Consider the following 20968-nt stretch of genomic DNA (forward strand, 5'->3'; position numbering starts at 1 on the left):
CAAAGACTCAATGGCCTGTGGAAAACACTAAATGGTTTAATAAACAAACATGTAATTGAATTTAAGAATGTGGGGTGCAGAAAAAGTATTTGAAGAAACAACCCTGAAAATTTTCCAAATTTGACAAAAAGTATATAAGCCCACAGATTCTAGAAGCTCAACATGCCCCAGAGGAAACATGAAGAAAACCACACTAAGGAACACAATAACCGAGTTGCTGAAAACTAGAGAAAAGGGAAAATATGAAAAGAATTAAAGGAGGAAGAAAAGAAACAAAGATTCTTCTTTCCCCTATTTCTCAACCAACTTTCATTCTTATGTATAATCACCGCAGTACAATTCTCCCTGATTTTTCACACCAAGGATTTATTCATATTGGTTTTCTAAAAATGTATGTCTTTTCTAAGTGTTTTGCATATACTAGGCAATTAGAAAGAAAAAAACTGTTTCCTAATATATCAAATTTGGGCTGGGTTCAGTGGCTCACTCCACTCTGGGAGGCTGAGGCAGGCAAATTGCCTGAGCCCAGGAGTTTAAGAGCAGCCTGAGCAAGAGCGAGAGACTCCATCTCCACTAAATATAGAGAAACTAGCTGGTGTTGGGATGGATGCCTGTAGTCTCAGCTCATTGGGAGGCTGAAGCGAGGAGATTGCTTGAGTCCAAGAGTGTGAGATTGTTGTGAGCTATGATGATGCCACGATACTCTACCCAGGGCACAGAAAATAAATAAATAAGTAAAATATCAAATTCATAAACAAATAAGTAAATAAAATAAATTTATAAGAATTCCAGTAACCTGAAGTGCTAAATGTGAACCTATATGGTAAGAAGTTAAAACGATAAGGAAAGTTTAGCGAACCGTACACCCCACCTCACTAACTATTAAGTGATTTCTCTCTAACATATGGAAATTTTCCTGTATTCTCTTGCTAAAACACGGCCAAAGATTTGAGGTTTTGTTTTTTTTAAACTTTTCTTTAGAGAGTAAGTACTGTGCTGTTTGGATCCTAGAACATCTGACTCATTAAGCCTGTAATAACATGTATTCTCACTGATGGAAGATGGGTCGATACTTCAGCATCAGAGGTTCCTACAAGAGTGTGACTGCACTCCCACACAGAGACGGCTACAGGCCAGCTGGGAGCAAAGGGCAAACAGGCTTTTAAGCTATCATTGCTTAGCCAAGGTACACAACCCATCTGACTTCACAAATGCTTTATATTTTTCCATTTTAGAAATTAGGGGAATCAGCACACTCTTAAGTGGCTGTTGTGGTGAACTTGCAATTTGTCAAAAGAAAAGAAAAAAAGGCAGACAAAATATAAAGCACAGGAGACGGCCCTTTTCTCCCAGAGAACTTATTTCAGCAATGTAGTTATGCTATTTTAAGGTTCTAATGTGGTATTTTCTATAAATCTTATAAAATTTTCCCCTCGTAGCTGTTTTGATTTTCTCCCTGAAATGATATTTTGGAGGAGGGTGGGGCAATCAGCTGGCAAGTGCTGGAAAGCTGTGAAAGGCAGGCAGGGTGGTCAGGTGGGGGCTCTCCCAGTGCGCTCCATGTGCTGGGGGGCTAAGCAGGCAAGGGGGAGAGGGCAGAGCTCAGAAAGAACTGTTCCCAGAACAGACCAGGTTCAAGTAAGTGTTTCTGAGCTTCTATGAAACATCCTCCAACTTTCTCTAAGAAATTCACACCTTTGGTAAAGGAGCTTTCTGGTTTTGGCTCAGCACTTGGGTGAAAATTGCCAACACCTTTTTTCTTATGTTTGTGCAAAAGGATGTTCAAATTGATATCCTGTGTTCATTGCCACATACAGTAAATAGTGAAGGTCAGTAATTATATGTGTTCCCACTTTTTAAAATCTTAAGCCGTCTATAGAAATACAGTACATTTTGCTCTGCTGATATTGTTTTCAAATGAATCCACCTTAACAAATTGTAAATCTAGGACAATGACAGCCTTTATAAATTGCTGTACTTGGGAAGTAAATATATCAGAGCTCCATCAGTCAAACACCTGTCTTCATCAACCCTGAAAGAGCCTCATTATTATTCAAGTGTTATTCCCTGTAGCTCAACTGTGTGAATGCGCGGGGACTTGGGGGCTTCAGGGTTATCAAAAAAAAAAAAAAAAAAAAAAGGTACATGTGAGATACAGGCACCTGGAGAGAATTATCCCGTTTCATCATTTGTTCCTTGTGGATGTTTCCCTCTTTTGTGTCTACCAGCAAAGTAAAATGAAGAGCAAAAGGATGAATTCCATTAGTAGAGACAAAATAAGTAATTCAGGTTTCTCTCGGTTAGTGGAGTTTTATTCTCCTTTCTTAAACTTCTGAGAAATGAGTTGACTTTTCTTCTTTTCACTTCCTAAAAGACCTCTTCGTTTCCTCGATTCTCTGCAATCTAGTTTCTGTACTTAAAATCCCACCAACATTTCTCTGGCAGAGATCACCAGTTACATCCGGCCTGCCGGGTTCTACGACAAGGCACCACGTTTACTGGATTACCCACCCCTTTCCTTGGGTGAACTCCTTCTTCCATAAATTCAACAACCACCTACATTTGTGACTTGCCCTCCTTTCTGTATCTGCCATATCAGATCGGACATTTCTATCTGCATTTCCACAGACATTTCAAACTCAATTTGTCAAAAACAATCTTATCACTCGCCACCCCTCCCCCAAAGAAAAAACCTGCTCTTTCCCTGTGTTGTTCATCGCTGTTCTTGCCACTCCTGAGGTAATAGGCATTGGACATTGGGCTTACTGAAAGCTCTGTAGATGATTCTAATGTACAGCCATGGGTAAGAACTACTGGGTAGGAACTCAGGAGAACAATCGAGTTTATGTGACTTCCTTCAGGACCCTTAGTTCTCCTGGAAGTTCTGACTTTTTTAGAACTTTCCCCTGGGGATGGAAACCAGACTTTTGCCTGGAGCCCTGACACTGCCCAGGCTGCCTCAGGGTGGCTGGACACGGGCAGCTGAGGTGCAAAACACTGGCAATGTGACAACAGTGAGTAACGCACTTCTTAGGTGGGAAGTGTTCTGATGCTACTAGGGCCCCAGGTGCTGGCAACAACCTGCATATACTGCTCAAAAGTGATGGTGGCCTTCTGCTCCTCATCCACAGCCTTGAACTTCTGCAGAGTCTCCAGGAGCTCCTCCTCCAGGGGGATGGGCCAAGGCAACGAGGTTACTAACAGGAATTTCCGCCAGTCCACGAACTCCGAGTTTACTGTTAATACAGATGTTAACTCCTGTAACTAAAAGAAAACAGGAAATACTACTGGGATATTTGTACATGTATGACTCTTTCTTGAAACTGTTTATTCAGGTTTTCATAGTAAGAGGTTCAGAGGAAAGAAGTAGGATTTTATATTGGCAAATAGAGCCAGTTCTGACTTTTGTTCCCTTTTGTGGCCTTTGTTCTACCAACAAATCCACATCAGGCAATATCTAGAAAGTGGTCTGTATTTTTGCTTCCTTGAAATTTGTGTTTTTTGCTTACTTTTACACAATCAATTTACACATCTGACTCCAGTTAACTCTTCAGATGAGGGATAAGGATTACATCTGTGTCCTTGCAAGGGCTCAGCTATTTAACCACTTTGTTTTCTGATACATTTTAAAGTCATGAGAAGAAGGAAGAACTGCCACCATCACCTACTATTACTCGATGGAATCATTCCACCATGTAGTTCTGGATACGAGCTCATGGTTCGGCCTCAGTCTCTGTCATGTTTCACTGACTGTGAGATCATCACTCATTCTTTGAATACTGTGCATGTGCACATGTGTCTTAATTCTAAGATCATTCTTTTTTTATTCACTCAAATTTCACTGATTGCCTACTAAATGTTGAAATGCTATGCTGGTACTGGTTATTTCAGAACTATTGATTGATTGATCAAATTAGAAGAGTATTCACATCTTGAAAAGCAAAACAATATGGAAGCTTACTTCAGGTTGGGTAAGGTGCATCCAACTACTAGGAAAGTTGTTGGTCCCAAGGTTCAGGGTCACCAAATCCAGCAGAATGTCAGTAAATGCTTTATTTCCGATCAGGCCTATAATGCAAGGAAAAAATCTTTTGTCATTTATATGTATGTGACAAGGCTTTTTTTTGTTTGTTTGTTTTTCTTTTGCTAAAATAGAAGAAATAATGGGTATTTATATAATCATTTCATTCTTATTATTTAAAATCGTAAACTTCAGAGAAATAGAAGCGTCCCGATGCTCTTTTATTATTGTTTCTCAATTGAGTCAGAATGTCATTTTTGGTCTAGTAATAATTCACTTCAGATTGGGAAAAATTATTAAACTGTAATAGGAGTCTTATTTGATCTTTTACTCAGAATAGGCTGAAGCCTTAAAAATATTACTCTAAGGCTTCCTATATACAGGAGGGTACAAGAATATATTTTGGTAAATAAGAGATAAAGGTGTTTCAAATGCATGTAGCTCACCAATGTAATCTTATTCTTGCCCTTCAGATCAGAATATATCTGCTTTTGTAAATGTAGGAAGATTTGAATTGTTAAATTACTAGATTGAAAGTGCTAATTGAATTATCTAATTGGCTGAATATTCCTAAGTATTTTATAGAAGATCACTAACCTTTTAAATGCTTTTCCTTTACACACTAATCTACTTAACCCTGTCTAAAGGAGATACCTACTTTCAAATTGCATGTACATGCATCAAAAAAGAAATAGGAAAGAAAAATAAATGTCCAGCTAACCTACACAGCAGAGATACCTTCTAGAGCCAGGAGAGATTCCTAATGTGTATCCAAGTATCTTTCAGGTCTAGAGTACATAAGATATTCTTCTTTGTTTAGAAATAAAAAAAGTGAAACACAATGGTAGCATCCCAAGGTTTTCTTTTTAAATATAAGTTTTTAGCATTTCTAAAAGTCCACATGAAATTTATCATTTCCTCTAACTTCTAGGGAAATGCATAATACTTTTAGAATGTCAGTGCTTTAAACCAAATATATGATTTTTATATTTGGAAGGTAATTATCTGGATTGCAAGAGTGAGACCTTTATTTCTTTGATATAATTGGCATCTGGCTGGCTGTTCAGAAATAAATTCTGTATCCTTTTGAATTAACCCTGAGTATCCAATTTTATAGAGATGAGAACATTTTCCAGGTAGTAGAATTTCCAGTAAACTGAGCTTTATTGAATACCATTTTGGTTTTCAGATAGGTTAGACATAAATCAGTCATGTTCCTCAAGGTACAACCATCACTAAAACTTATTAAAGCCATGAAGATACTCAAAGCATTTTAAAAGTCTGTAAAGTTGCATATATTTCCACTATCTCTAATGTCAAAAGTATAAAACAAAATGTTAAGACAGTACTTTCAGTTTATATAAGAATTTTTTATCTGGAGCTCTTAGTATGAAATGTGAAGACATTTTAATATTGACCTTGTAATTTAAATGGTCAAGGCATGCAGTGATATGATTTTCATACTGAATGCAATAACATAAATAGATTCTCTTACAAATTTTGTTCAAGGATAAAAAGAGAAGCTCTTTTTCTATCTGGCCTGAAGTTAGTTATCTAGGGTAACTATTCTTTAGAATTATCTAAGAAAAATAGTTAATTGTATGCCAGCCTAAGGGAACTCAAACCATAAATAGAATCTGGTGACCCTTTGTGATAACTCTCAGAAAGATTCCCTATTTAACAAATGGTGCTGGGTGAACTGGCTGGCGACTTGTAGAAGACTGAAACTGGACCCACACCTTTCACCCCTAACAAAAATTGACTGTGTCACTGGATAAAAGACTTATAAAGATATGAAACTATAAAAATTCTTGGAGACAGTGCAGGGGAAACACTTGAAAAAATTGGCCTGGGTGAATACTTTATGAGGAGGACCCCCCGGACAATTGAAGCAACACCAAAAATACATTACTGGGATCTGATCAAACTAAAAAGCTTCTGCACTGCCAAGAACACAGTAAGTAAAGCTTCTGCACTGCCAAGAACACAATAAGTAAAGCCCTCAGAATGGGAGAGGATTTTTGCAGGTTATATTTCCAACAAAGGTGTAATAACCAGAATCCACAGAGAACTCAAATTTATTAATAAGAAAAGAAAAAGTGATCTCATTTTATTGTGGGCAAGAGACATGAGAAGAAGCTTCTCCAGAGAAGACAGGTGCATGACAGGTCTACAGACACATGAAAAAATGCTCATCATCTTTAATCATCAGAGAAATGCAAATCAAAACCACTTTGAGATATCATCTAACTCCAGTAAGAGTAGCCCACATCACGAAATCCCAAAATTACAGATGTTGGTGTGGTTGTGGAGAAAAGGGAACACTTCTGCACTGTTGGTGGGAATGTAAGCTTGTACATTCCTTTTGGAAAGAAGTATGGAGAACACTTGGGGATCTAAAAGTAGACCTGCCGTTTGATCCTGCAATTCCTCTACTAGATGTATATCCCAAAGACCAAAAATCACTTTGCAACAAAGATATTTGCAGCAGATTGTTCATTGCAACTCAATTCATAATAGCCAAGTCATGGAAGAAGCCCAAATACCCATCAACCCATGAATGGATTAATAAATTGTGGTATATGTATACCATGTAATACTATGCAGCCTTAAAAAAGATGGAGACTTTACCTCTTTTGTGTTTACATGGATAGAGCTGGAAAATATTCTTCCTAGTAAAGTATCTCAGGAATGGAAAAAAAAGTATCCAATGTACTCAGTACTACTATGAAACCAATATATAATCACTCACACTTTCATATGAAAGATGAATCACAACTATAGCCCAGGATGAAGGAGGAAAGGGGAGGTGGACAGAAGGGGAGGGAGGTGGTTTGATAGAAGGAAGGTAAATGGTGGGACCACACCTATTGAGCATATTGCAAGGGTATGGATCAAGTCTATCAAGTATAGAACACAAATGTCTTAACACAGTGATTAAGTAAATGAAGTGAAAGCTATGTTGATTAGTAGGATGTAAGCACTCCAATTTGTACAAAAAAATCAACACATTGAATCCCACAAAGGCATAAATGTATTCATGATCTATTCATATATGACTTAATAAAAGGGAAAAAAATGGTAAAAAAAAATAACACCATTGTTTACAAGCATACACCTCTACTCAAATAATGCAAAAGAACAGGTGAATGAATACACATGGAGTCAGCAAGTTACAGGAAGATCAATCTTGGAATTATACTTTGTGTGTTTGGAAGAAGCCAAATCCTTTTTATGTCTGATGTGGGGACAGGTTACTATTTTAAATTGTAGGTTTTTGAAAATCATTTATTTTATTTTGCTATGATCAATAACAATGCCAACATTTGTCACATGACTAATTTGCTTTCGTAATGGCTTTCTGAGTTTGATGAGCAGTCTGAGTTAGGTCTTGTGTCACCAGCTGATGTTCTTGTGTTCCATAAATGAATAGCTTTCTTAGAGCCAAAATTATTGATATCTGGAGAATTCAGCTGAATTATCAAGACATCTGTCACACTTGCAGCCTTGATTTTAGCACACATATGTGACTTGGTCCATTTCATCTGACTAAAGCCACGTTCTGCTTCAGCTGAACTTGCAGGAAGTGTCAGCACTGGGTCAACTAGTGTCAGGATGTTCAGATACTTGTGTAAGTAGATGGAATTTACAAAATCCCAGGTCAATTTTCGAATGTTCTGATATCTAGGTGGGAAGATGAAAATGTAAAAAGTTTGAGATTTCCAATTTTATCCAAATATTTATAAATATCAACTAGTTTCCTCAGTTTGCTTTCTTGCTTACCTGGCATAAATCTCTAATTTTAACATGCCCCATTCGGTGTCCACCTCATCAAGTTTTACACTGGCAGCTTCTAATACTGGTCCATTATGTGCAATCAGGATAGATACCTCTTTTATTCCAAATTCTATAATAAAGATACAAAAAAGTCCCATATAAAAGAAACTCACACAATTGAGGAATAATAGGTTCAAAATCAGAGGGCTCTTATTATGAAATGTGAAAATTATTTTAACATTTGACCTTATTACTTAAATAGCCAAGGCACATAGTGATATGATTTCCATACCTAATGCAGTAACATAAATAGATTCTCCTACAAATTTTGTTCATGGATAAAAGGAGGAGTGGTGCCTCACATCTGTAATCTCAGGACTTTGTGAAGCTGAGGTGGGAGGATCACTTGAGGCCATGAGTTTGAGAACAGCCTAGGAAACATAGTGAGACCCTATGTCTCTGCAAAAAAAAAAAAATTAAAAACTAATGGGGTGTAATGGTGTGTGCTTGTTGTCCCAACTACTCAGGAGACTGAGGCAGAAGGATCCCTTGAGCCCAGCCTGGGCAACAGAGTGAGATTGTGTCTCTGAAAAAGAATGTAAAAAAATAAATAGACAAAATCAGTGCATATACGTTACCTTGATTTAACTTCGTGGGCCACAACTTGAAGCTCCCAGTCATGGTGGCCCTCGCCACATCTTGGCTGGCATCTGTGAAACAGCTTTGCAGCATCTTGATGTGTCAAAACCATGTTTCTCATGGCAGAAATATTTTCATTTCCTTTGGGGCAGTTACCATGAAAGTATGTGACTGAATCCATCCTGCATTCTTTTGGCCCTGGTCTGGGGAGAAAAAATAATTGTCCAATTAATTTCATTTAATTCTTTAAATGAAAAAGCATTTGGCAAATAAATTCCTGAGTCAAACTGTTTGGTTTGACAGACCTCTCAGCTCATCCCGACCACTCACCTTGTTTGAAACATTTGGAGCATTTCCAGTGTTGACTCTATGGTGAAAAATATGTTGACAATTGGGGAATTTCTGTTCTGACTGACATGGGTTAGAATGATAAGGACATTAATGACCTCCACCAAAAAAATGACCAAATTTAACAATGCTGACTTGAAGAAAGGACTCTAGAAGGTCTTTGGCTTTCTGTTGACTGCTTTCACTTGCCTATATAACAGGTTGGAAACAATATGGTGGTTAAATTTCTTAATTATTTCAAGAAGCTCAAAAAAGTATTTGCTGTTATTTTGCAAAAGTAAAGTAATAGAGTATTTCAAAATTACTTACTGAATGCAGGTGCTGGACAATTACAGGATATCCCTTGAGAAAGTTCTGGTGGGAGAGCTGCCTGTAATCCATAAAGCCACCTTTTGCCTCTTATTTGAGAAGCCATAACAGGTGGAAGGTAAAGGTCTTTGAAAATCATTATCAGAGAACTCTTATGCAGAGGAGAATTGTGATAGAAGTGATAAATGCTGTGAAGGTCTCTGAGATTGTTGTCCAATGGAATTCTCGGGAACACAACCTTGTAAGACAATTCAAGATGATGTGCTAAGCACTAGACAGTCTGCACACATGGTTGAATTTCTCTTCAAAGCCAGACTACCCCTTTGTTGTCCCCCTCCATGCCAGGGATACCATCACTTCCAATTTTCTTGCCCATTCTTGGCTTGACAACCTAAGTTGAAGATTTATCTCCAGAGTTCTCTCAATAGCAATTTTTTATGGACAGAAGATCTTTCTTTTCTACTGTCTGTATCCCAATAACTTGACAATGCACTTTTCTTGAGTGTGCAAACTGCACATAGACAAGTTTGGTTTCCTTGATTAAAGTGTCTCTAAACTGTTTATGGAGAAGAATTTACTTTTTTCTAGTTTCTCTCTTAGATGTTTCCATTCTACTTCATTTACTTCCATAAAATATGTAAAGGTTCTTGCTGATTTGTTAGTTCTGAATACTGGGCCAATATCAACACCCTTCATATCATCCAACCTGCATATCCAAATGAAATCTTTGAGGGGACGTCCAGTCTTGGCAATTGCACGGCATGATCTGAATAAATTCTCTACCCTGCCAAGGGTGACATTGCTCATGGTTCTCACCATAAGTTTGGTGGTGTCTCTGTTCTCTGGAAAACCACTTGTTGCTTCCATAACTAAGCCTTGGCAAGAGCCTCGCTGAGATGACGTGCATTGAGAAAATCAGTCCTAAAGTTGTCCGTAAAAACAACCCAACTGATTTCCCCCTGATGTTACTCCATCCTTATGACGCAGGGCACAGAACATAAGATTTAATAACTTGTCATATACAAGCCAAGGGTATTTTTTTTAGCCAAATTTTCAAAAATTGATGGTTTCTCTTTGGAAAGTAATGGTCAAGCTTCTGTGGCCTTTTCTGCTTTTCCGTTACTTGACTGACATCACCCAGAGGCTCCCTACTTTTAAAATAACTCCATGCTGTTATTTTAAGAAATCACAATGTCTTAATTCCCCCCACCCCACGTTGGATCATGATTTTTAGAAAAACTATATTGAGTGCTTATTAATAGCCAGGCATTCTGGTATGTGCTTTAACTGGTTTATATCAATCAAAAAATCCATTTATCCCTACTTTATAGTTAAGAAAATGGACCAACTACAATATTATTATCATCTTTTTATGGATAGGATAATTGGGGCACAGAGAGGTTAATTAACGTGTCCGCTGTTGTGGAGACCGTAAGTGATGGAGCTGGAATTCACTAATATGCTCTGGAGTCCCCATGTTTATGCACTTCACTGTTAAGAGTTCCCTGTGTGGGAAAAGGGGTACTAGGGTTTTCTTCACCATGGAATCCATCTCTCCATGCATAAAGAGAGGTGCTGATTTTACTGAAATTTCCTTCCCATGGTGGTAAAAGAGAATAACAGGCCACGTTTGGTAGTGTGTCTGTCAGAGCTGCCTTGAACATGTCCCTCTCCTGCCTACAGCAAACTTGATAATTTACAAAAAGGGTGTTAGGCTTTGAAACCCTTGCCAGGTGGCACAAAAAGCAGGTGTGCTTCATGCCTCGTCTTTTTCTTTCTGCTAAAGATCTTATTTTTCACACACATTTAGTTATTTGTCAGAGAGGAGAACATAGAATAGAAGGAATAAAAAATAAAAATTACAGACAACAAAATTCTCAAGTGCCAGTTTCTCCCTGAAAGGAGGCAGCTCAGACCACATATGTATGTCCTTTCTACAAATTCTTTGATACTACTAATTATTAGATTATTGCTTTATTTTAATCAAATGATGAATGAATTGAAAGTACATATGTATTTGCATATCATATTAAAATATCTCATGCTGACATAATTTTGATTTCAATGATTGATGGTTGTAGGCCTTGCCCTCTCAGTTGGATTTTATATTCTTTTGATAGAACCCGACTGTCCTCTTTTGTGCCTTATAACATCTAACATCTATGACTGCTAAGCACTTGGTGGATGTTTAAGAAAATAAATCTCTTTTTCTAACTGACTTGCATCATTTCATATCTCTTAGCAATTTTTTAATTGAAAACCTTTGACATTAGTTGATATACCTGTCTTCCTTTCAACCTTATTTTTATCTAATATCTACTTTGCCTTCTGATAAGTCTTTTTGCAATTGCTAAAAACAGGCCCTAATTTTTCCAATTCTAAATATTACTATATTTCAGTGAAAGTTAGTTTCTTTATAGTTGACAGTTACTACCTTTATTTTCTTACCTAAGCATGGGTTAGTCTTCCACGCTAGGTCTGTAACACCATGTCTTGGGCCTGCTCTATGCACATAAATGTTGGCAAATGAATGAAGGGATGAAAAAACAGTTCTCTTGTTAAAGGAAAGGGCTTTAATTTTTCAATACTGATTACGCTAGCTTTTATGTTTTTAGTTTTATGGATATATTTTTCAAAACATGTTACCTTCAATTCTGAACATATTTTATTCTTTTCCTTTTCTTGTCTTTTTTTTTTTTTTGAGACTGAGTCTCACTTTGTCACCCTTGGTAGAGTGCCATGGTGTCACAGCTCACAGCAACCTCAAACCGTTGGGCTAAAGTGATCTTTCTTGCCTCAGCCTCCCATGTAGCTGGGACTACAGATTCCTGCCACAATGCCTGGTGCAGGGACTTCACACACTGAGAGAGCCAACAGGGGCCATGGGGGCTACACTCCTCTTTGCTATAATCTCTAGGGTTTGCCACCTGGTATGAGAGTTTTATTAATAACACAGTTTCCTTTCCTAAGAACTCTTTCTGTATTTCTTGATTTGGATAAACATCAGAATAATTTAAGCAGTTTTCAGATTAAAATACTCACCTCCAAATGCATAGTATCATATTTTATAATTTTTTGAGACACTAAGTCTAGAAAATCCACATAACCTTTTAGCTATCCTTTTCAAGCAACCACCCATATGCCCTGCCTCCCGTCTGTTGGTTTCTGGGGCTTTGTAGAGAGACTGACAGTGTCTCTGTCCCCCCATTCCACTCTCCATGACAGCTGAGTCTAAAGGTCTTTGATAATCCTCTCTTACCTGCCCTTTGCAAATGGCTTGAGACTTCACAACATGATCACAGCTCTTCGTGGTCTTGCCTCCTGCCCCTTGTCACAACTGGTCTGTTAGCTGTTCCCTAAATATGTCATGCAATCTCAGAATCCCCAAGGCTGTCCCCGCTTCCCCTTTAGCGGCTTCCCTTCCTGGAATGTTCAGTTTCAAAAGCCTCTGGGCTAACCCCCGTGATGACCCACACAGGCAGCAATAGCTACTCTCCATCCTTTGAACTCCTGAAAACTCCATGTAGTTGCATGATGGTTGTTGTTATATATATAGCCTAGTCCCTATAGCCCAGCATTCTGAATGCTTCCTCTCTATCTCTGAGACCAGTCATCTGATCTAAGGGTCTGCAAGAGGGCTTCAAAGGAAAGGCCCTCATCAGTTTTTAAAACAATGCTGCAGACCCTGAACAACTAAGTGTTGCCTCTTTTCAAGAAAAACTGAAGGTGTAGAATTTGCTGGACTGTGTTGACTTCAGATAGCTGCTCAGCAGAAGCCAAACTAAATGTGAAACAAAATTCCAAAGCCATTACGTGAAGTCCAATGGGCTTACAAGCAGGAACAGTTCTTAAGATTTAAGTGGGGACAGAAGAAGATTGCTAAAGTGTTCTAGTTTCAATAGACTCCAGATTGCTTCTGTTGGAAGAAGGCTGCCTTCCTGATGTACTTGGCACTTGATGTTTGGAGACAAGCTGTGCCTGCCCAGAGCTTACTGCAATGTACACACTGAGTGTTTTTACTTTTGTGTGCTTCCAGTCCCTGGGAGACATACTACTCCAAGGTTCAACTCTACCAGGTGGAGTACCTTTTTTCTGCAAGCACTCTGGAGTAATTTTGCTGGTGCCCATTAGGGTATTTGTGCCTTCAGCGCACAAAGATAACATTTGGGATAATAATGAGAATAGTTTGTGTCAATACCATATGTTGTTATATATTATATACTAATATGACATTTAATTATGTGATCAAATCATAATGGCTTAGATTATACTCAAAATGTATATTTCATGTGCTATACTCTTTCTAAACACTTACAATGTATGATTTCTGTAATCCTCATAACAACCCAACAAAGTAAGCATCATTATTACTCTCATTTCGCAGATGAGAAAAATTTGGCAGAAAGAAATTAAACCACTTCCCCAAGATAATATGATAGTCATTTAGTAAGAGGTGAACTTGAGAAAGAGCTGTCTGATTCCAGCTATACCATCTTAGGCTGAGGTGGATAATAAGTGAACTAACATACGGAAATGTTAGCACAGGGCCTCACAATGCCAGATTGGTTGATGTTATTCTTTAGAAAATATTCATTAAGTCATACTTTATGCTGTGAGTATGTTCATGGGAACGATTTCTATGACAGTTGATGGAAATAATGGTTCAACTGAGTCACTGGCTGTCTCTTATTCAAGCTGCCCCTATGATTCTAAAGTATAGATCATTGGTGGCAAGAAAATTGCAAGTGTGATCAATTGTTTAATTGTATTTTGCATGATCTTCGATTATCCTCTATAAGATAATTTTTTAATATCAAAAAATGGTATTTTATATCTGACCATTATCTTTACCAAAAGAGATTTAGAATTATCCTAAGTGGCTGAATTTGACCAGAAAAGGAGTACCAAATATACTATGGTGTGTTGTGCTCTTTCTGTTTTATTTAACTTTAATAATGGCTATTTTAATGAAGACTATTATTTTTCAGTGGGTTAATCAATACTCAGCAGAAAACTCCTTAAACTTTAGTTTTTTCAATTTATATCCTGATACTAGCTACTCAAACAGAGGTTTCTCTGAAGAAGATAGGTGCATGGCCTACAGACACGTGAAAAAATGCTCAGCACTTTAATCATCAGAGAAATGGAAATCAAAACCACTTTGAGATATCATCTAACTCCAGTAAGAGTGGCTTACATAACAAAATCCCAAAACTACAGATGTTAGCATGGATGTGGAGAAAAGGGAACACTTCTGCGCTGCTGGTGGGAGTACAAGATAATACATCCCTTTTGGAAAGAAGTATGGAGAATACTCAGGGATCTAAAAGTAGACCTGCTGTTTGATCCTGCAATTCCTCTACTAGGTTTATATCCAAAAGACCAAAAATCACTTTATAACAAAGACATTTGCACCAGATTGTTCACTGCAGCTCAATTCATAATAGCCAAGTCATGGAAGAAGCCCAAGTGCCCATCGACCTACGAATGGATTAATAAATTGTGGTATACGTATACCATAGAATATTATGCAGCCTTAAAAAATATAGAGACTTTACTTCTTTTACATTTTACAAGAACAGTTTTCAAGTTAAACAGGAAATTACTCAAGACCTCACATTTACAAAGGTACCACATTGCTCCATACTTTCAAACCTGTTAGCACTTCCACAAAGATCATCTTTTGAAATTGTAGCATTCTAGTATCATAACAATGGAATATATCAGAAAAGGTTGTTTTCTAGCTCTTGAAGGATACAACAAACGTCTTCACTCAAACTATGGCTGGTGTGTGCCATTTAAACAATTTTTTAAAAAGGAAACAACGATCACAGAACCAAGGGAGAAAGACTAAGGTCAGAGGATATCTATGGGGCCAGAAGAGATGGGAAGAAGGGGTGAGTGGTAATTATTGGGTTTCCTCAGGGAGGGCAGGTATCTAACCTTAGGAGCCTGACTTTGTGGGTATCAGGAAAGAGCCTCCAATTCTGCAACTCTGAGATGCAGAAAATGGAATGATACTACTTTTGCCTATCCTTTATGATGTATCAAAAATAGGAATAATGAACTTCTACTGATACCCAACACAGTGAAGAGTATTGTACGTATACCTAAACACCAGCCTATGCAGTATATATTTTTTCAAATGGTGTAATGAGCTAATAGAGAAAAGGCTTTAAACTGTTTGCAGAGACTTATTCTGAATCAACAAAGTCCCCAAATCCCCCAGTATTATATAGCTTAGTAAATTCTGTGGCAATTTCAACTGTGATTCTCACATTTGGGATAGTTCCCCAGCTTGGGCAGGACAGGTGGTTTTTCAGATAGGAAGGCCTCCTCTTTTATTTGCCTGGAATTCATGCAGGTGGGCAAGGAAAAGCAGGGCAGTCTCCTGACCATTACTGAACATCCACGCGCCCACGCTCATGCCTCCTAATTGCAGGTTAACCAGCAGCCTATCCCCTAACTTAAAATATCCTTGGTACTCTTGCCACCACACACTCTTCAGCCCCTTTGATCTTTCCATCTGAGGTTTCTCTCTATAAACGTTTCCCTGATCAATCCCCTGCACAGTGATTTTCCCTCTGCCTAGCTTTCTGAGTGCTTTCAGATGTAATGTTCATACCATGTCCTAGAAAGAAGCCAGGTAGTTATATTCTCTTCTTTGCTTGCCTTTTCTAACTACACTCTAAGTTCCTTAGGGCAAGTGGTTTTCTTTTACTCTTTTTAAAAATCATAGCTGTTCCCCTCTTTCTCCCCTTCCTTTCTGTTTTCTCCCTCCCTTGCTATTTCTACCATAGTCTGAAAACAGTCTTACTCTGCCATATTCTGAAAATAGATTAATATAGCTGTTGACATCTTTTTGTTTTTTTCTTTTTTTTTGTTAATTTTTTTATTAAATCATAGCTGTGTACATTGATATGATCATGGGGCATGTTGACATCTTTTTGTATCAAGGGTTTCTTGAGTAAATTTTCTAAGACATACAAGTTACAGCTGCTATTTGTTATTTTTAAACTTTTAGTTGAAATATGGACTCTGGTTTTGAGGTTGGATCCAGCAATGTATTACCATTGTCATCGTGAATACCAGGCTCCCTTCTGAAAAGGATTATAAGTGGCTATGATTTTCCAAAATCCTCTTCCACTTACTCAACTGTCCCTAAATGCTTTTAGTTTTTTTTTTTTTTTTTTTGTAGAGACAGAGTCTCACTTTATGGCCCTCAGTAGAGTGCCGTGGCCTCACACAGCTCACAGCAACCTCCAACTCCTGGGTTTAAGCGATTTTCTTGCCTCAGCCTCCCGAGTAGCTGGGAGTACAGGCGCCCGCCACAACGCCCGGCTATTTTTTGGTTGCAGTTTGGCTGCAACCAGGTTTGAACCTGCCACCCTCGGTATATGGGGCTGGCACCTTACTGGCTGAGCCACAGGCGCTGCCCATGCTTTTAGTTTTTATCTACTAATTAAGCAATTTTCTCCCAGTCACCATGATGTGTGATTAAAACATATCGTATTTCATGTTTAGGATCTTTTTACACATATCTTTTAAATTTATATGTAAAGATAGAAAGGATAAAATGACCAAAGCAGCTATACAAAGAAAAATACATGCAAGGGTACATGTGAAACTTAGTAAATGTAGAATATAAATGTTTTATCACAATAATTAAGAAAATGCCAGGAAGGCTATGTTAACCAGTGTGATGAAAATGTGTCAAATGGTCTATAAAAACCAGTGTATGGTGCCCCATGATCCCATTAATGTACACAGCTATGATTTAATAATAAAATAAAATTAAAAAAATGAAAAATACATAATAATACATGGTGAAGCTCACACAGTGGAGAAGAGGATAACCCATGTCTGATGGCAGGGCTGAAGGATTTCATGAGCTGACTTTATAGAGTTGAGTGTTTTGTAACTGCTGACAGCCACCTTTCTTTCATGCCCAAATGCTGCCAGCCAGAGTCAGTGTGCATCCACAGCGCGGCGGGTGCTTTTATACCAGCAGGCGGGAAGCCTGTTCAGGCTGATCTGCTGAGCTGACACCTGCTGGCACAAGGGTTCACTCACACACCCATATCACCTGGTGGGCTTGGCAAGGAGGCTTTCAGAGTTAAAACTAGAGTAATGTTCTTTTTATTAATGATATTGCTTGTGAATTTCTGGAAATTCTGGACTTTTTTTTTTAAGTGATATTGTGTTAAATTGACTGCCCCCTGGAGAAAAGTAATGATTTCTCAGTAATTAGACTATGAAGATAAAATAAATCTGCTCATGAAAAGTAATTTAGGTCAGTGAGAAGGTGGCAAGAACTTTGGATCTGCAGAGTTCTGATGGTAAGTGAATATGGGCAAATTGCTTAAGCTCTCTGCGATTCAGTGTCTAGGCCTGCAAAGTGGAGATGATATTCCTAAGTTATCTGTCTGTGCAGATGCTATAGACCCATAATGATAAAATGTGAAGGAATTTTGAAAATTGTATGTGGAAAACATGTACACATATGTGTGCAAACATTGGTCAATTAAGTAAGCAAAATATTTGTTACCAGCTTATTCGGTTCTGCTTAGGAAGCACTGGGAGGAAAAAGCAAATATCAAAGAGATATCCTCTATTCTCTGGTCCCCCTTCATAGCCAGAAACACAAACTCATAATCCCAACACAAAGGTTACCAACTGCCAGATGTTGCAGTACTCAAATATGCCAACTTGCCGTCAAGGGAGGAGAAGAGAGGAGAATGATCAAGAACGAGGGTCAACATACTACTCACACATTAGTCACTGTGATGCTCTGGCTTGTTTAAGGGTTATGTTATGTGAAGCAAATATTTGATAAACTAGAGCAAAGCAAGGGCTCATTTTAGGGCTGCACATTCCTACAGAGATAAGTTTACTTGTGTGCAAGTGACTGCCATCCTGGTTAGTCGGAATCCTTTTTGTGTTCTTTTCATGATAATTGTTTTTCCTACCTTTAGGTGCCATATCTAAGAATTGATCTCGAAGATTGTCAAGCTGTTCAAGGGTCAGGGTGCCATTTTCCTCCTTTTCTATGGGTGGAGGACGTATCGGTGGGGGAGGATCTGGGAAGACTTTCATATCGCCATTAATGAAGAAGTCTTCTTGGCTTAAATAAAGTTCATTCTGAATTTTCGTAGATGTTTCGATGTAATAGCGTGCTACCTCGGTTAATTTTTCTATGCTGAAAGTGGTAAAATGAATAAGGTTATCTCCATTAAAGATACTAATAGATTAACAGTGTCTACTTATAAGACATACAAAAGTGAAAATGTTCTACAGCTAAGTTAGATAATTCCACCTGCATGTTTAAAAACTGTGATTTCTCCTCAAGTCCATTTTGTAAAAAGGCAGGGTATAAATAAATGCAGATAAAAAAATAAAGACTTGCTTATTTTATAGCTAATAATTACACGTTATACTAAGATAAGCAAAAGAGAATCCTTAAATATGTTTTTATTAGTATTAGACTATATCTCATTATATGAGATTATGTCAAGGGTTATATTTCATTTTAAGTATGAATCAGAATAAGGTTATATGGCACAACACCTTGTAAAGTATTACTGTTGGAATAATACAGTTATGCAAAATCAGGATGAATTGTAACATGAATCAAATTTGATAATGCATTTATTTATTTATTTTTTTTTTTTGTAGTTTTTGGCCAGGGCTGGGTTTGAACCTGCCAACTCCGGCATATGGGGCTGGTGCCCTATTCCTTTGAGCCACAGGTGCCACCCTTGATAATGCATTTCTAGAAGAGTACCTTTTCTCTAACTTTATGTCAACAAGTTTGATGTTATCTAAGATTCGGTTGTCAGAATAGTTTCTGATGCATATAATCCATTGAAATTGCTTTGCTATCTTTGTAAAGGATAACAATTCCTAGCTAGGTCACATGGCTATAAGCAACAACAGTTAAGAGCCACTACCACGTGGTGGAGAGAGGACTGAGAGCTGGGCTTTTATTCTAGAGCACTGTCTAGACACAGGTCCGGAGGCTAGTCACCTAAGCTCTCTGAATTTCCTTATCTTGGCAATGGATCCAATAACATGTCACTCTCTAACTCATGATTATCAGTGTGAAATCACAGCAGGCATGGATTTAAACTTTACTAAGGATCTATTTATAGTTAATTGCCCAATTAAAGGCGACTTTGAAGGTGAGAGAAGTTTTATACCTGAATAAGTACACTATCACAGTATTAAAGAAAGGGTATTGTTTATAACAAAGAAAGAAAGATTGAGTATCACAGGAATATGCATATTTAATCTATTTGTATGTAACTCAGAAACCCCAACTACACCAATATACTGAAAATTTAAAAAATAGTATTAGTGTCTGTGTTTTCAAATGACTCCCTTGAATTCAACTCCAGAATGCTGTTTGTGAATGTCCATGTACTAGCCAATTAGTTTATGCTTTAGAGTGTTTGGGTGCTGGGGACAGAGGAGAAGGGCAATGGATAGCTACTGAGTTTACCTGAGGAGGGACTCGAGGTAATACCCTCAGACTCAGCCTTATCCAGAATGTCAAAACAGATTCGCACCACCTAGTGGAAGGTCACTAACAGTAACTTTCTCAAGAATGGGAGGGGAAAAAAAGGCCAGAAAAATAAAAAGCAAGATTTGAAGCTCAAAGGAGTCTAATTGCTCTTTTCCTCTTTTTTTGTTCCTTTGGTGTGACTGTTTATAGCTTTTAATTTCTGTGACCGCAATTAGTGACAGCATCTGAGATTTAAGAGCATACGCACACACACAAAATGCATGCACTATACATCTGAGAAACATGAGTACATCTTATAAAATAATCTGCATTTATACTTGATGGCCACATGGATTGGATCCATGAATCCTGGGAATGAATAAAATATCTTTCATTTCTATGTGGTGGAAAGAGACACTAATGGAATATTATTGCTCTGTGATGCTGATGAGTTATCTAGTAGTAAAATTATTTTAAGGATTACTGCAGTTAGATGACTAGACTGAGATACGTTTCTGTTTGTATTTTTTACATTTTTTAAAATCAGGAGCAATAGTTCTAAACAATTATGTAAACTATTTGACAGAAGAACTTTCATTATGAGATCAGGAACAGAGAAAGCTACAACTGTTTTTAGATGACAATCATTGCTTCTGAGAATACATGCCGTTTGAATTCTATTTGTGTAGCAACTTCTGAATTTTCAGTAAATATTTATTGTAAACGGTAGTGCACCACAGAGCCTAGATCTAGTAGAAACCTCTGAAAATAATTTGACTAGGATCTTTTCTTGTATAGATGAAGCCTATGAGGCCCAAAGTAATCATGTATGCTACTAACTGGTGGACAGTGGGAGATTCCTGGTGCAGACAATCACATCTGCTGACTCTCACCTGGGAATTACTTCCATTCTTTTTAGCTGTCTTTTTTCTCCTCGAAGGGGAACCTTAAGAGAATGAGACTCACTGCCCCTCACTAGTAGTAAGTCTGGGAAGTCTTGGGAAATCAACAGAAAAGTAGAAGTTGGTATTGTTCTTGGGGAATCAGCCTAACCAGTAAAACATTCCAGTGAATGACTTTTTAATCTTCCATTAATTGGCTGTAATTAATATAATTCTGACATTAGAAAGATATGGAGAATTATTTTACTTCTGAAAAAATTTCAAAATTACCTATAATCTTGAGCAGTGTGAAAACTGAACTCATAAATAATGTAGTAGATCTAGAACAGAACCCTTTGATACCTGATTTACTGTTAGTGAAGAGTCTATGCAAATGTGATAGGAAAGCTAACTTTCTATGTTTAGATATGGGATTTCCTAAAAAGTCAAAATTTGTATTTGTAAATGTAATTTAAATTTGTAAACACC

The 20968-nt window shown here is 37.6% G+C and overlaps 1 protein-coding gene and 1 pseudogene across 1 annotated transcript in view; both read right to left on the bottom strand.

The window, feature by feature from the left end:
* SPEF2 (sperm flagellar 2) overlaps positions 1 to 20968 on the bottom strand; it is a 171192-nt gene that overhangs the window by 21748 nt on the left and 128476 nt on the right. The window contains exons 30-32 of the mRNA XM_053598873.1: positions 18064 to 18293; positions 3962 to 4068; positions 3082 to 3264 (exon numbers count right to left, since the gene is read on the bottom strand). Of these exons, the coding sequence (XP_053454848.1) occupies positions 3082 to 3264; positions 3962 to 4068; positions 18064 to 18293 (520 nt within the window). The remainder of the gene's footprint in view (positions 1 to 3081; positions 3265 to 3961; positions 4069 to 18063; positions 18294 to 20968) is intronic.
* LOC128586447 (uncharacterized) lies at positions 7330 to 12389 on the bottom strand (annotated as a pseudogene).

Source organism: Nycticebus coucang, chromosome 1, assembly GCF_027406575.1.
Source record: "Nycticebus coucang isolate mNycCou1 chromosome 1, mNycCou1.pri, whole genome shotgun sequence".
In the NCBI taxonomy this organism is placed as follows: Eukaryota; Metazoa; Chordata; class Mammalia; order Primates; family Lorisidae; genus Nycticebus; species Nycticebus coucang.